This window comes from Tupaia chinensis, unplaced genomic scaffold, assembly GCF_000334495.1.
Source record: "Tupaia chinensis unplaced genomic scaffold, TupChi_1.0 Scaffold000231_2, whole genome shotgun sequence".
In the NCBI taxonomy this organism is placed as follows: domain Eukaryota; kingdom Metazoa; phylum Chordata; class Mammalia; order Scandentia; family Tupaiidae; genus Tupaia; species Tupaia belangeri.
The window spans coordinates 2,150,928-2,167,657 of NW_006159707.1; the positions used below are offsets into that span (position 1 = coordinate 2,150,928).

The 16,730-nt window shown below is 42.2% G+C and overlaps 1 protein-coding gene across 1 annotated transcript in view; it reads right to left on the reverse strand.

Annotated features, from left to right (window-relative positions):
* The window catches only part of CACNG3 (calcium voltage-gated channel auxiliary subunit gamma 3), a 108,311-nt gene that overhangs the window by 13,680 nt on the left and 77,901 nt on the right, over window positions 1-16,730 (reverse strand). Inside the window, exon 2 of the mRNA XM_006148294.2 lies at window positions 280-363. Within this exon, the coding sequence (XP_006148356.1) occupies window positions 280-363 (84 nt within the window). The remainder of the gene's footprint in view (window positions 1-279; window positions 364-16,730) is intronic.

The following is a 16,730-nucleotide window of genomic DNA, read 5'->3' on the forward strand; positions in this document are numbered from 1 at the left end:
ATTCCTTAGATTTTCTCCTAAACAGACTAAAAAGAATCTTTTTAGTTTTGACTAGCCTTTGTTCTTTATTTATTGTTTTTAATTTCTAGTTCATTGAAATTAGAGACTTGGAAATCAGAACCAGTTGGATGTCTCTGTCTAGTGACACCTGAAGGTCCTTTGTACATATCCATTTCTACAGATAGATACTGAGGAACATCAAACTCAGAAGCAGCTAGATGATTGGCAGGGGCCCTTCCTTTCTCCCTAGGGGAAACCCAAGAAGTGGGGGGAACTTACGCAGGAGATACTCAGCTGTGTCTTGTTCGTAGTCAGCATCTTCAGGGAAGTGATCAATTTTCTTGCACACACCTCGGAAAGCCCCTGTGGAAACAAATGTGGTCCTGAGCCAGGAAGAGGAGACTGAGCTCCTGGGGCCCAGCCTTGAGACTTCCCCCATGGTGCAGAAACTCCTTGGATGTTGGGGTTGTGTATGGGTAGGCTCAACAGCATCTTTCTTTAGGTCACTACAAAGAGACTGGTAGAAATAAAAAATAAAAAGTAAGAAAACTGAAATTGTCTATTTCTTAGATTTTGCATGATGTAGAGATCTACTTATAAGGGCAAAGAACTATAAAACATAAGAGCTCATTATGAGGATTTTTTTTTTTAATTTTCCCTCTCTCCCCAATTAGTGAAGGGAAAAGGAGGTATAATTTAGGTACATTCACTTATCTTCCCATTTTAGAGATGAGGAAATTGGGCTTAAGAATTTTGCTTGAAAATAGGTAAGTTAGTAGAGCCAGAATTCCAATCAAGGTCTGAATCCAGGTATTCTGAAATAGTCCACTCTTCTGGCAACAAGGCTCAAATGTGACCAAAGACCCTCCCCTTCCCTCTCTCCTCTCACCAAGAATCACAATTCACTCTCCCTTATTGTGTGGTTCACCCATTCTGCAGCTGCGGAATTCCCTATGATACTTGTTAAAGAAACTGTCATTACTTTGCTTCTTTCTTTTTTTTAAAGACTAATTTATTTATTTAATTCCATTTGTTATTATTATTTATTTATTTATTTATTTGACCAGACAGAGAGAGAGAGAGAGAAAGTAAGATGGCAAGCCGCCAGGTCCAGGACTCTAGTCGCAGTCAGCCATGTGGGGATCCAGTGCCTTTAACCACCATGCCACCTGCTGGTCCCCGCTTCTTTCTTTTTTTTTTCTTTCTTTCAGACAAGGCCTTAGCATGTCCCAATCCTTTGATCTCAGCTTCCCAACTTGGACTATAGGCACATGATACCATTTCTTCCTCTTTTACAGACATGGTGTCACTATTTTGCCCAGGCCGGCCTTGAGCTCATGAACTTCTTACCTCAGATTCCTGAGTCACTGAGACTATAGGCACATGCTATTGTTCCATGACTTTAGGTTGGACTGGGATTTGAACCCAGGCCTCCCAGGTAGTTGCAGCCTGTGGAGCACAGTGCCTTAGTCACATGCACCACCATAGCTAGGCTATTTGTTTCCTTTTCCTTCTTCACCATAAACTTGACTTAACTCATTGTGGGTGTTTGATAATTGCTGTGGGTGTTTGTTAACTAGCCAATTAACCAATCTCTGGGGCAGTTAATAGCTCTGACAGTTCTTATAAATGACAGGCAATTTTCACAACATCTCACCACAGCACAGCATGACATTATGCATTCTTATCCTCATCCCTGTCTACAAATACAGCATGGAGAGGTAGGAGGTAGTGTGGTGTCATGGAAAACAGACAAGGTTCAGAATCAGACAGAACTGGGCTTGTATTTCAGAGCAGCTAGTGGAAGAATAAAATTAGGCCATATATGAACATATAATGATTTTTGCAAAGCTCTAGGCACGTCATAATAATAACTGACACTTATTAAATGCTCCAAATGGGTCAGGCACATGACTGAAACTTTACATTCTTATCTCATTTACTCATGTCCACTGTATCAGGAGGCAGGGTGATTAATGTTGGCCTTTGATGATGAGGCAATGGAGGATCTCAGAGGAGATGAAAGGGTCATAGCTGATGAGTTGTGGAATCGATACTTGAATCTAAACTGCAGAGCCTGTGGTTTCACTGTTATGCTATGCATGGAAGCCATGATTATTGTATCTACTGTGATTATATCTATTATTCTCTTATAATAATGAGTACTATATAGTAAACCTCTACTAAAACTAGGCTTTAAGCCAGGGACATTTTACAATAAATGTGACAGAATATTAAAACATCTCCTTGATTCTGATCCTCTGCTCACCAGGAAAAGAATGGACTCAGGACAAAAAAAGGGAATCCAGGAAAGAATACTTAAGGAAATTCTTGAAGAAAGAAAGACCTATATTTTTTTCCCTGATATTGAAAAACGGCTCTTTTTTTTTTTTTTGCTCAGATTTTAGAGTTTCATTCAAATGCTATTGCTTGTATTTATGTTTGACCTCTTCCAGTTGACAAGTAATAAATCATAAGTAAAACAACTGTGCACTTACTATATACCAGGTGCCATTCTGAGCATTTTTTGTGTTTTATTCATTTTCACTTTCAAAATGACCTTACGAACTACCTGCTGTTATGATCCCTGTTTTATAAATGATGCTTAGCAAAGTAAATGATTCACTTAAGGACAAGCATCCTCACCCCCTGGGCCATGGACAGGAAGCCCATAGCCCATTAGGAACCAGGCCACACAGCAGGAGATGAGTGGTGGGTGGGTAAGTTAGTGTAACTTCATCTGTATTTACAGCCACTCCCTATCACTTGCATAATCTCATGAGTTCTACTGCCTATCAGATCTGCGGTGGCATTAGATGCTTGTAAGAACCTCCAGGTTGGACTGTCTAGTTACAGGGAAAAAAGCTCAGGGTGTGGGAGGCCACATATTAGATCTTGCACATGATCAACTGTTTGTCCATTTTGTTCCCTTACTTTAACATGGCTGTTTGTTTCTGTAAACCTGCTTGCTCTTCCCATGAGAAAATAGCTTGTGCTAGCCATATAGAAAATCGTATCCGGGACGACATCCTGTACCTGCTACTATCTTTGTTAACTAGCCTGAAACCCTTTTGTTTAGCAATGTAACTGCTTGCATGGAAACCCCACTCCCCTCAGAAATAACGTGCTTATTTCAGCTTCTGTAACTGCTTGCATACTCAAACTTCAGTCGGGGCTACAGTTCTGACTCTAGGTACCCCCTCCACTTTCCGAGCCTCAGACTGTCGTCACTGGCTGGCTAATAAAGACTCCCTTTAAACTTAATCTGGCTTTGGTGGTCATTCATTCGGTGACACTCTACAACAAGGGTTCCTACTAATTCTGCATTATAGTGAGTTATGAGGTATTCCATTATCTTAATAATAATAGAAATAAAGTGCACAATAAATGTAATGCACTCAAATTATCCCCAAGCCACTCCTTCCTCCTTGCTCCAGTTCATGGAAAAATGATCTTCTACAAATCAGTTCCTGGTGTCAAAAAGGTTGGTGACCACTGCCCAAGGACACAATGGGTAAGCAGTACACTAAAATGTAGGTCTGGTTGACTCCAAAGTCAAAGTTCTTTATTACCATTACAAATTGCACTCTATTCAACAGGTTTTAGAGTTGTAAGCAAAGTCTTTTTTCAAGTGACCTTTAGGTTCACCTGGTATTTATGGTTTATCTCTGGCTGTTGCATGTAGCAATGAGCCACATCATCGGTTTTCCCACCAACTATACTTGCTCCAGGATATTTGCAGGGGTCCCTTGCCAGGGCCAGGGTATTGATAGGAGAACCACATAATCATTAGTTGTCTTGCCTATTGCAGGAAAAATGTCATAGGAAGACAAGGTTCAGAAGAGGATGAAATGTGATGACTCCTAGAACAGACCAGTCAGAATCGTGGGTGTTAGGAACTGCATGCATACCTGGACCTGCTTGTGAAGCAGGCTTACTCAAGGTGGCTCAAGGCTGCTTGAAAGTAGGACTTAGAATAAGCAAACATCAGTAGCTCCTAGAGATATAACCACTTGTTTTTAATGGTCTAAAGTAGCCTACTACCTGTTTTTGTACAATCCCTGAGCTAAGATTTTTTTTTTTAGGTAGTTGGAAAAAAATCAGAATAATAATATTAATCCATGACATGTAAAAAAAAACCGCACACACACACATGAAATTTAAATTTCAGCATCTGTAAATAAAGTCTTATTGAAACACAGCTACACTAATATTTTTACCTAGTTTCCATAGTGGTTTTCATGGTACTGTGGCAGAGATGAATACTGGTAGCAGAAATAGCAAGGCTGAAAATGTTTTGTTCTCTGGACCTTTACAAAGTTTGCTGGGACCTGGTCTAAAGACTTCTGTCCTGTGAGGGCAAAAGTGGAACACAAGAAGAAGTTTGGACTTTCCTAGAATGGAGGACACAATCCAGGCTTTTGTTTCTAAAGCAGTTAATGTTGGGCTTCTTAGGCAAATTTGGGTTGCAGACTGATTTATTCTGATTTATTTATTTATTTATTTACTGGAGAGGTTTTTGCTATAGGGCATTGTGCTCGCCAAACAGATAGAGAGAGACAGAGAGACAGAAAGTTAGAAATCATCCCCTGGGTGGATGGCCATGCTGCAATCCCTTCCATTCTCCTCTCAGAATTTTGGACACACACGCACATGCACCTGGTGTGAGTTTAAGCCACCTGGTCCAGGACTCAAACCACAGTCGACTACATGGGAGTTCAGCAACATAGCCATTATGTTAACTGCTGACCCCTATTCTGTTTGGTTTTTAAAAGCTTATTTATTCTTTTTTTTTTTTTTTGGAGAGGTTTTCACTATAGGGCGCATGCACTCACCAGACAGAGACATAGAGATAGAAAGCAAGAAATCACCCCCCAGGGGGGATGGTCACGCCGCAATCCCTTCTCCTCCATTCTCCTCTCGGGATCTTGGGCACACACGCACATGCGCCCGGCATGAGTTTTAAGCCACCGGGTCCGGGACGCGAACTGCGATCGACTACGTGGGAGTCCAGCGACATAGCCATTACGCTAACTGCTGGTTCCCAGCTTATTTATTCTTGAGAGAGTTGAGAGTGAATCAGAAAGAGAGAGAGACAACCATCCTCAACAGAATTTCATGCCATGATCCCCTCCCAGCCCTTCTATTCAGCCAGAATCATGGCTGTGTGTGTCTGGCATGCACAGGTCTACTAGGGAACTGAATCCACTTCCATATGGATCGGGCATTCCTATTATTGCTGCATCACCTAGGCAGTCGTGTGTGTGTGTGTGTGTGTGTGTGTGTAGGTGTGTTTTAAGTTTCTTTCTTTCATCACTGAAAGAGAAAGAGAGAAAAAGAGAGAGTGACAGCAATCTCAACAGGATCTTGATGTTAACAATCCACCTCTAGCCTCAGCTAGTTGGAGTTCACAGGTATAAATGCATCCAGTGTACTCAGTCTCCAGGCTTGAACTGCGAAATTTCCCATGTGGGATTGCCTTGCAGAGCATCATGTTTTATCATTATGCTACTGTCTGGTTCCTGTTTTGTTTCTCTGATCTTCACCATTTTATTGCATATTTTATTGTTTTTTTTAAACAGAACATATTGCTGCAATTTAAAATTCAGGATATTTCACATAAAAACCTGATTTATAGTTTCTCTTAAAAAATGAGAAGTTCTCCATGTTTTTATATCTTCTATTCTTTGAGTTTCTGCAATAAAGTGTGGACATTCACTGTATATTAAGTGGGGACATACAATGCCTCTCTTTCATAGACTGACTTGCTTTACTTAGCAGTAAATCATCTTTAACTAGACTAATATACAGTATATTCATGCAGGGAAAATTCATTTTACAAGCTGTAATGATATACAGTGATTGAATATATAAAATAAAATACATTTCTTTTAAAAAAAAGGGAAGTTCCGTTTCTTATTTCCATGTGGCAACAACCCCTTGTCTGGATAGCCACAGCCCTTTTTAACCTGGTCATGAGCTTTTCAGTTGGCCAAAGTCCACACCTGGCTCTATGCTACTTGTCTGACACTGTAGATATTTACATCTGCACCCCTTGAACCCAAATATAAGAGCCCAGTCTTTGGAGTCCTACTCAGGTATAAATTCTGACTCGGCTACTTTCTAGTGGTACATACAGAAAAAAACCCTCTCCAAACCTCAGTTTCTTTTACAGAATGAAGATAATAATAGTAACTTCATGGAGTTGTCATGAGAATGAATTAAGGCAGTAATAGTAGTTACAGTGCCAGTTGCTGTTCTCAGCATTTTACTCCTAAATCTTTTAATCAGGCAATGACATAAAGCACTTAGTATAGTTTCTGGCACATAGTAAGAACTCAATAAATTTTAGTTATTACTACTGTTGGTTTTGTAGGTATTTTAGGACCAGAAGAGACATATTGGCAATATGGCGAGATTTTAAAAAGCAATATAAAAAGAAAGAGAATCAAGAATTTCCCCGAGGAAGACTCCACACTGAAAATGAAGCTGCTGGCACCCTAAGTCATACATTCATCACAAAGTGAACTTAGCCATTCATTTAAATGGCATATTGCTAGCTCCCAGAAATAACTACTATTTAGCATTTTTGTGTATTTCCTTCCAGGCTTTTTTTCCTGTGCTTTTACACACAAACAGTTTTACAAAATTGGGATCATGCTGTTCTTATTCTCATTTACATTTTCTTAGGAGTATTTCCCCATGCCAGTATATCTAAGAAAAAGAGAATACAATTGGACTTGCCACAAACAAACCCAAGAGAGATGTTGAAAACACAAACTTCAAAGACAAAGTTAGGATACAGAGGCAAGGACTGTCCTGCAACAGCTTTAAGCTAAGGTATTGGGGCAGAGAGTAGCAGAAACCAGGAATGCGGTGAACCAGGAAGAGGACCATGGTGGTCAATCTGGGGACAGATCGTGTAATTACAGGTGAGAGGTAAGGGGAATCTAGCACAGGGTACGTGTGAGAACTGGGCCAGGAGAACCCACAGGATCCGAGGACGAGATTTGAAATGGATGAAAGAGCTAGTGAGATTTCCTGAGGTGTTGAAGTGTCTTTGCAGAGATTGGCTTGGTGGTGACAATGGCCTCAGCCTAGGTAGAGAAGTTTGTACCAATAGTTAGTCTCTGGCTTAGACATTGGATAAATCCTTCCTCCATATGAGAGAGGGTACCATCCCTAAACTAATGCTCTTCCTTAAAAATCACACCCTAGAAATATTCCTATTCAAATTGAGAATGAGATAAGAATGCTCAATTTTGCCTCTATTTCTTACCATTATTCTACAAATTCTAGCTAGCACAAGGAGGAACAAAAGAAGATTAAAAAATAGAAAAAAGTGTTGCTGCACTGTGCTGGAGCCATGTAGAAAGGCCTAGGGTTCAGAACCCAGGCTAATTTGTGCACATCTGGTGTACCTGTGAGTGTGCTGCAATCCTGGCTGGCTGGAAGGCTAGGGAGAGGACAGTGGTGTGGCAAGATCCTACTAGGGGTGCCTATCTCTCTCAAGAAAAAAACAAACAATGAAGCCTGATGGTGGCACTGTGTGAAACATGATGCCCTGTGAGGCAGACCCACATGGGAAGGTTGCTAACTCATTTCAAATACTCACGTATGACAGGCACGTGTGTGTCCATGATCCAGGCTGGCTGAGGCTGGAGGCGGATCACGGTATCAGGATCCTGTTTGGTGTGCTGTATATCCGTCTCTCTTCCTCTCTCTGTCTCTCTTGCTCATGGGATAAATAAATAAACTTGAAAGAAGGAAGGGAGGAAGGAAGGAAAGAAAGTTAAAAGAGAACAAGAAAGGAATAAAATTATAATTTTTTTCTAGGTGATAGAATTAGTTTACTAGGGAAGCTGAAAGCATTTTGCCAGAAAAAAAAAAAAAAGAATGAATGTAAGAGCCCAATAAGGGGTTTCCTTAACAAGATATCAAGCCATACAGCAAAGCTATAACAATTAAGTCATTGTAGTACTAGCACTAAAAAAGTGACATGTATTAGAATATTTCAATGCAAAGAAATAGTACAAAGAAAACAAGAAATCAGTCCATTATCCTATATTCAGATAATCCCTATTAAATTAAAAAAAATATATGTGCACATAGTTAAAAAATTCAATGGGTGTAGAAAGGATTGAAAGTAAAAGCATTTCCCCTACTAAGAAGTCTCTCACCTGATAACTCAGTAGAATGATTTTCGTTGACTGAATGTTCAGTGAAATCATGTCTAAGCTAGGACCTGAAGGTTAATTAGAAGTTCATCAGAGGAAAGCAGGTTCATCTCTCCAAACAGAGGGAATAACATGTGTGATGATGAGAGAGAATATGCAAGAGAAAAACTCATCTGGGAACTCAGCGTAGCTCAGGGTGTTTAGAGGATTAGTGGTAGTTGGTCTGGAGGACAAACCAAGGGCATTGGAGATGAGAGGGGTGGCGAAGGGAATGTGGGACAGGATAAGCGTGAGAACTGGGCTGTAAAGATTGGTTTAAGTTTCGGGGCTCTCTAGTGGTCAAGACAAAAGATTCTAGACCTCTGAGCTTACATTCTCATCAAGGAGAGAGGCAATAGTAAGTAAATGAAAAGGATCACAGTGCTTCGAAGAAAACAAACAGGATGATGGGACAGTTACTGTGCTTTCAGTGGAGGCAGGAGGTGGGTTACTTCAGATAGGATGGTTGGATGGTAGAGGAACACATTTAGCTCACACCTGGAGAAGGAGAAGGAGTTTGTTATATTAAGAGCCAGGGGAAAGGCTTTCAAGGCAGGGGGAACTGCAAGTGCATAGGCACTGAGGTGGAAATGAGCTCGGTGGAGGTTGAGGAAGAGAAGGGAGGCCAGTTGGGAGAGTAAGGGTCTGATGTGGTGGGTTCACGGGGTCCATAATCTATCCTGAAGCACGGAGACCTCTGGAATTTCCAGGAGGTTGGGTTGTACATGGATGAAGGTCAGAGCCTCCGTTCTTCCTTAGGGTTGTGCATAACGATGATTGGGGCAACCTCAAGGACCAATCTAGTTCTGGGTGGCTTCCAAACATCCAAGGGTGTGGAAAAAGCCTGGAAAATAGGATATTTGTATATTTTACTCTTAAAACCCTTGTCATCTGTCTCCAGGAAAAGTGGTGATTCCAAGTTACCTGAGCTGAACGTGGGGCTCAGAGTCTCCTTTCTGGGTATTTCCTTTCAGGTCCCAGCAGTAGAGCCCAGCCTCATGCTGGGAAATCATGAAGAGGTGATAAAGCTTCCCAATTGTGAATTTCTACAAACAAGCAAGATTCCTGCAACCTTTCCTTTTCATCCAGAAGCTATTTGACCTCTGGGGGTTAGTGTAGTGTAGTGGTAGGAACACAAGCTTTGGAGCCATCAGACTTGAATTTGTGTCTCAGCTTCCACTAGTTTAGTAATTGGATAACCGTGGTGCAATGTTTGTGTCTCCCCAAAATTCATTTGTTGAAGTCCTAACTCCCAATGTCATAGTATGAGAAACTGGGACTTTTGAGAGCTGATTAGGTCATGAGGATGGAGCCCTCATGAACGGGATTAGTGCCCTGATAGAAGGGATCCCAGGGAGCATTCACACTCTCCCCATGTGAGGACACAGGAAAAGGTGGGTGTCTGCAACCGAAGGCTCCCACCAGAACGTGATCATGCTGGCACCCTCATCTCAGACTTCCAGCCTCCAGAACTGTGGGAAATAAGCATCTGCTGTTTGAGTGCTACCTAGTCAGTGGTACTTTGTTACAACTACCTGAACTAAAACACCTTGAGCAAGTTATTTATTCCCCTGAGCCCTGGTCTCATCTTTAAAATGTTGATAAGCTTTGGGTTGTTAGGAATTTCAAAAGAAATCATCTTATTTTTTTTTTTCCTATAGGGCGTGTGTGCTCGCCAGAGAGAGATAGAGAGACAGAAAGTGAGAAATCACTCCCCAGGGGGGATGGCCACGCCGCAATCCCTTCTCCTCCATTTTTCTCTCAGGATCTTGGGCAGGCACGCACACGCACCCGGCATGAGTTTTAAGCCACCGGGTCCAGGACTTGAACCACGATTGACTACATGGGAGTCCAGCAACATAACCATTACGCTAACTAATGGTCCCAAATCATCCTAATTTTTAAATGAGTTATTTATTTATTATTATTAGTATTATTATTTAAATTTTGCTATCGGGCACATACACTCACCAGAGAGAGAGAGATGCAAAATGAAAAAAAAAGCCACTAGGTTCAGGACTCAAACAGCAGTTAGCCATGTGAGAGTCCAACACCTTAACTGCCATGCCACCTGCTGGCCCCAAGAAATCATCCTAAAATCCATTGTTTATTTAGACACACTCTGCTAGGCACTGGGTTAGGGGCTCTGCTAGCACAAGGAGGAACAAAAGAAGATTAAAAAATAGAAAAAAGTGTTGCTGCACTGTGCTGGAGCCATGTAGAAAGGCCTAGGGTTCAGAACCCAGGCTAATTTGTGCACATCTGGTGTACCTGTGAGTGTGCTGCAATCCTGGCTGGCTGGAAGGCTAGGGAGAGGACAGTGGTGTGGCAAGATCCTACTAGGGGTGCCTATCTCTCTCAAGAAAAAAACAAACAATGAAGCCTGATGGTGGCACTGTGTGAAACATGATGCCCTGTGAGGCAGACCCACATGGGAAGGTTGCTAACTCATTTCAAATACTCACGTATGACAGGCACGTGTGTGTCCATGATCCAGGCTGGCTGAGGCTGGAGGCGGATCACGGTATCAGGATCCTGTTTGGTGTGCTGTATATCCGTCTCTCTTCCTCTCTCTGTCTCTCTTGCTCATGGGATAAATAAATAAACTTGAAAGAAGGAAGGGAGGAAGGAAGGAAAGAAAGTTAAAAGAGAACAAGAAAGGAATAAAATTATAATTTTTTTCTAGGTGATAGAATTAGTTTACTAGGGAAGCTGAAAGCATTTTGCCAGAAAAAAAAAAAAAAGAATGAATGTAAGAGCCCAATAAGGGGTTTCCTTAACAAGATATCAAGCCATACAGCAAAGCTATAACAATTAAGTCATTGTAGTACTAGCACTAAAAAAGTGACATGTATTAGAATATTTTAATGCAAAGAAATAGTACAAAGAAAACAAGAAATCAGTCCATTATCCTATATTCAGATAATCCCTATTAAATTAAAAAAATATATGTGCACATAGTTAAAAAATTCAATGGGTGTAGAAAGGATTGAAAGTAAAAGCATTTCCCCTACTAAGAAGTCTCTCACCTGATAACTCAGTAGAATGATTTTCGTTGACTGAATGTTCAGTGAAATCATGTCTAAGCTAGGACCTGAAGGTTAATTAGAAGTTCATCAGAGGAAAGCAGGTTCATCTCTCCAAACAGAGGGAATAACATGTGTGATGATGAGAGAGAATATGCAAGAGAAAAACTCATCTGGGAACTCAGCGTAGCTCAGGGTGTTTAGAGGATTAGTGGTAGTTGGTCTGGAGGACAAACCAAGGGCATTGGAGATGAGAGGGGTGGCGAAGGGAATGTGGGACAGGATAAGCGTGAGAACTGGGCTGTAAAGATTGGTTTAAGTTTCGGGGCTCTCTAGTGGTCAAGACAAAAGATTCTAGACCTCTGAGCTTACATTCTCATCAAGGAGAGAGGCAATAGTAAGTAAATGAAAAGGATCACAGTGCTTCGAAGAAAACAAACAGGATGATGGGACAGTTACTGTGCTTTCAGTGGAGGCAGGAGGTGGGTTACTTCAGATAGGATGGTTGGATGGTAGAGGAACACATTTAGCTCACACCTGGAGAAGGAGAAGGAGTTTGTTATATTAAGAGCCAGGGGAAAGGCTTTCAAGGCAGGGGGAACTGCAAGTGCATAGGCACTGAGGTGGAAATGAGCTCGGTGGAGGTTGAGGAAGAGAAGGGAGGCCAGTTGGGAGAGTAAGGGTCTGATGTGGTGGGTTCACGGGGTCCATAATCTATCCTGAAGCACGGAGACCTCTGGAATTTCCAGGAGGTTGGGTTGTACATGGATGAAGGTCAGAGCCTCCGTTCTTCCTTAGGGTTGTGCATAACGATGATTGGGGCAACCTCAAGGACCAATCTAGTTCTGGGTGGCTTCCAAACATCCAAGGGTGTGGAAAAAGCCTGGAAAATAGGATATTTGTATATTTTACTCTTAAAACCCTTGTCATCTGTCTCCAGGAAAAGTGGTGATTCCAAGTTACCTGAGCTGAACGTGGGGCTCAGAGTCTCCTTTCTGGGTATTTCCTTTCAGGTCCCAGCAGTAGAGCCCAGCCTCATGCTGGGAAATCATGAAGAGGTGATAAAGCTTCCCAATTGTGAATTTCTACAAACAAGCAAGATTCCTGCAACCTTTCCTTTTCATCCAGAAGCTATTTGACCTCTGGGGGTTAGTGTAGTGTAGTGGTAGGAACACAAGCTTTGGAGCCATCAGACTTGAATTTGTGTCTCAGCTTCCACTAGTTTAGTAATTGGATAACCGTGGTGCAATGTTTGTGTCTCCCCAAAATTCATTTGTTGAAGTCCTAACTCCCAATGTCATAGTATGAGAAACTGGGACTTTTGAGAGCTGATTAGGTCATGAGGATGGAGCCCTCATGAACGGGATTAGTGCCCTGATAGAAGGGATCCCAGGGAGCATTCACACTCTCCCCATGTGAGGACACAGGAAAAGGTGGGTGTCTGCAACCGAAGGCTCCCACCAGAACGTGATCATGCTGGCACCCTCATCTCAGACTTCCAGCCTCCAGAACTGTGGGAAATAAGCATCTGCTGTTTGAGTGCTACCTAGTCAGTGGTACTTTGTTACAACTACCTGAACTAAAACACCTTGAGCAAGTTATTTATTCCCCTGAGCCCTGGTCTCATCTTTAAAATGTTGATAAGCTTTGGGTTGTTAGGAATTTCAAAAGAAATCATCTTATTTTTTTTTTTCCTATAGGGCGTGTGTGCTCGCCAGAGAGAGATAGAGAGACAGAAAGTGAGAAATCACTCCCCAGGGGGGATGGCCACGCCGCAATCCCTTCTCCTCCATTTTTCTCTCAGGATCTTGGGCAGGCACGCACACGCACCCGGCATGAGTTTTAAGCCACCGGGTCCAGGACTTGAACCACGATTGACTACATGGGAGTCCAGCAACATAACCATTACGCTAACTAATGGTCCCAAATCATCCTAATTTTTAAATGAGTTATTTATTTATTATTATTAGTATTATTATTTAAATTTTGCTATCGGGCACATACACTCACCAGAGAGAGAGAGATGCAAAATGAGAAAGCAAGCCACTAGGTTCAGGACTCAAACAGCAGTTAGCCATGTGAGAGTCCAACACCTTAACTGCCATGCCACCTGCTGGCCCCAAGAAATCATCCTAAAATCCATTGTTTATTTAGACACACTCTGCTAGGCACTGGGTTAGGGGCTCTTTGGGATTCCTCACAATTCTGTGAAGCAGACACTACTATTGATTAGAGAGTCGGGGGGGAAGGGCATGGGTTCTGGGAGGTAAAATGCCAGAGGCTGAATCCCAGCTCTGCCACATATTAGCTCCAAGTTACTTAACTTATGTGTGTCTCAGACTCCTCCTCTGTAAATTGAGAATAATAACAGTATCTAACTCTTAGGGTCTTTATGAGTAGAAGAGTCAGTATTTGTTAAGTGCTTTAGAGCAATGCTTAGCACATGGTATTATGTAAGTGTATGTTATTTCAGTAAATGCATTTATACTTGAGGAAAATGAGGCATAATACCAAGCTCTGCCTAATCCCAGATGCTGAGATCTTAGCTCCATCTAACAGTACTAGCACAAGTGCTGGGTACCAAGAAGATTAATGGGGTCTCCTTCCTTCCGCCACCCCCCATAGACATACCTACACTTGTGCATACCTGTAGTACACAGGTGCGTACCTGTGTGTACAATGACATAGGGCTAATCTAGGCAGACACACAGCTCCAGGGAAAATAGACATAGACTACCTGTTATGCCAAGTTTAGCCAGGGGCCAGAAAGAACTTTTCTGGGTTATTCAAAGACAGCTCTGCATTTAATGTTTTGGCTCTCAAGTCAAGAAATACTGGGCCAGCGCTTGGGGATGTGACTGTCATCCAAGGCCCAGCATTTCCAAGTGTATGTAATCCTGAAGGGAGTAATCTGGATGGGCAGGGTGGGAAGCTGTCTTCAAGATGTCCCTCCTACCGTGGAAGAAGGCTGTGTTAGCAGAGCCTCTCTGGGATCTAGGGTGGACCTTTCACATTCATCTCCTCTGAACCATGAGCAGTCCACATCTACAGTCCTGGGGCAGATTTTGATGGCTGTGGGCCCACCAACCTAACAAAGGAACATTACTTCTATACAAGCTCTGGACAGTCCCTATGTGCTCAGTGTGAGGGTAGGCATTTCCAACTATCCTACTCAGCTCAGCAACCCAGAGCTGGCATCATCTCTGCCACGAGTCCAACCAGCACAACCATATACCAGGTCCCCTAAACCCAGCTAAGAGCTCAAAACAAAGGCAACTAGAAACCAGAGCCCTGGTCCAGGCATGTAAGTCTTTTATTAGATCCCCATTCTGATGAATTTGCCTTGAGATACCAGGAAAGAAGAGCAAATATCAAGTGTGTTTATGTTCCCTGAGTACTTGGGTTAAGAAAGCAAAAGTAACTCCCTGACTGCAAGAATGTTTGGGTTCCTGGTGTTACTGCAGATCTTTATTATCTGAGGAAAATAACCCCTTAAAATAGGAATTCTCAAAGGTGGCTTACATTGGATTTACCTCTGGGAAGTAGAGAGGTTTGCAAAATATTGGCTCAGCTATGGTGGCATGTGATGTTAAGACACTATGTTCTGCAGGCTGAGACCACATCAGAGGCACAGGTTCAATTCCCCATTCACCCTAAAGGCTGGATGTGGTAGCATGCACCTGCAATCTCAGCAATTTGGAGCCTGAGGCAGGAAGATGATGAGCTTGAGGCTGGCCTGCACAACATAGTGAAACACTGTCTAAAGAGCTGAGTACAAGGGCATGAGTTGAAAGGCAGAGGCAGGAGGATCACAACATGGAGAGACGCTGTCTTAAAGAAAAAGAAAAATACTGAGGCCCAAGTTCCACCCCCAAAGATTCTTCATTAGTCTGAGCATCTGGAATTTTCAGTGTTCCTAGTGATTCTGACTACAGCTCAGGTTGAGTGCCATAGCTTTCAGGTGAGTCCACTTAAATATAGGCACTATTTCATAGTAAACAATGAAGTGCAAAGTCTTGCTTTCAACTTTATCTTGAAAATGCAATTATAATTTATGAAAACATGCTTGTCTAATCTTTACTTACGCACTAAGGTAAGCAAAAAGTAAGCTGCGTTCTTTTTTTTTTTTTTTGGAGGCAGGCTTCTGATAAAAATCTTGTGATGATTCGATAGGAACTTCTTTACGTCATAAAGTTTGACTTCCATAGCAGGATCATAAAGTGGGTCACTTTTGCAAAAACTATTTGAGCATGTCATCAGTTTTCCCAAGGGCTTCTGTCAATCCTTTGATATTCAAATCACTGGATGTGTCTATCATATCATCATTCTTGTCAATTTTCTCTTCTACCATTGTTAGCTTATGTCCCTCCGGCAGGCTCTCGTTCGATCATAGCTGACACATCACGTTTTGCTTTCTGTTTGCATTGTATTGTCACATGTTGACAAGAGCTGGCAATCAGAGACAGGCAGCCAGACAAAGACGATGACTCGTAGGATGTTAAATGGGGCTAGGAGTGGGGAGATGGTTGAGCAAGGCCTGATTGGATAAGTGGTCAGTTCATTAATACACACATTCATATGAAGCCAGAGTTTACTTTCCTATCCATGCAGCTTTGCACATGCAGGGATTTGGATAATGAATTCATGGATAATGAGGACCCTGAACTAAACTGGGTCTCTCTGAGCAAGATGAAGCACTTGGGGTATAGCAATTACGAGTTACTGCTTCTAATAAGAGAAGCATGTACTGAGTGAGTTATTGAAAATAAACCTCTTCTAATCTAATGGAGCCGCTGTTGGCGCATACCCTGATTCATTCTTTTGTTCAGCAGACTTCTACTGAGGTGCCTATGTTGTGCTAAGTACTGTCTTGAGCACTTGGAATTTATCAGTGAACGAAAAAGACTAGGTTCCATATTTTCTATTTCTATTCTCTTTTCTTTTCTATCCCAGTGAGGAGAACTCTAAAATAAATAAATAAATGAAGCAAATGCATCAGTAAAAAGGCACAGATAATTTTGGAGCGTGGTAAGTACCATGAAAATAATAAACCATGGAGAGAGTAGGGATGGGTGGGGATAAGGGACAATTGTGAGACTGGGTGGACAAGGACTGCCTCTCTGAGAAGGTGACCTGAGTGACAAGAGGAAGCCATCCATGGGAAGATTCGAGAGAGGAGAACCCCACATGCCGAGGTCCTGAGGAAGGGTAACAGTGTGTTTCCGGGACCGAGACAAGCACAGGGCAGCTGGAGGAGAGGGATGAAGGGAAAATGAATGAGTAGGCATGGATCATAGAGCACCTTACAGGCCAGGATTGGAAGCTGGAAGGAGTGGCCCATGCTCTTAGAGGACTTTCAGCAGATGAAAAAGCACAATTCGATTTATACTTGTTTTTAGTTTTTGCTATAGGGCATGTGTGCTCGCTAGTGAGAGAGAGAGAGAGAGAGAGAGAGAGAGAAAGAGAGAGAGAGAGAGGTAAAGTGCGA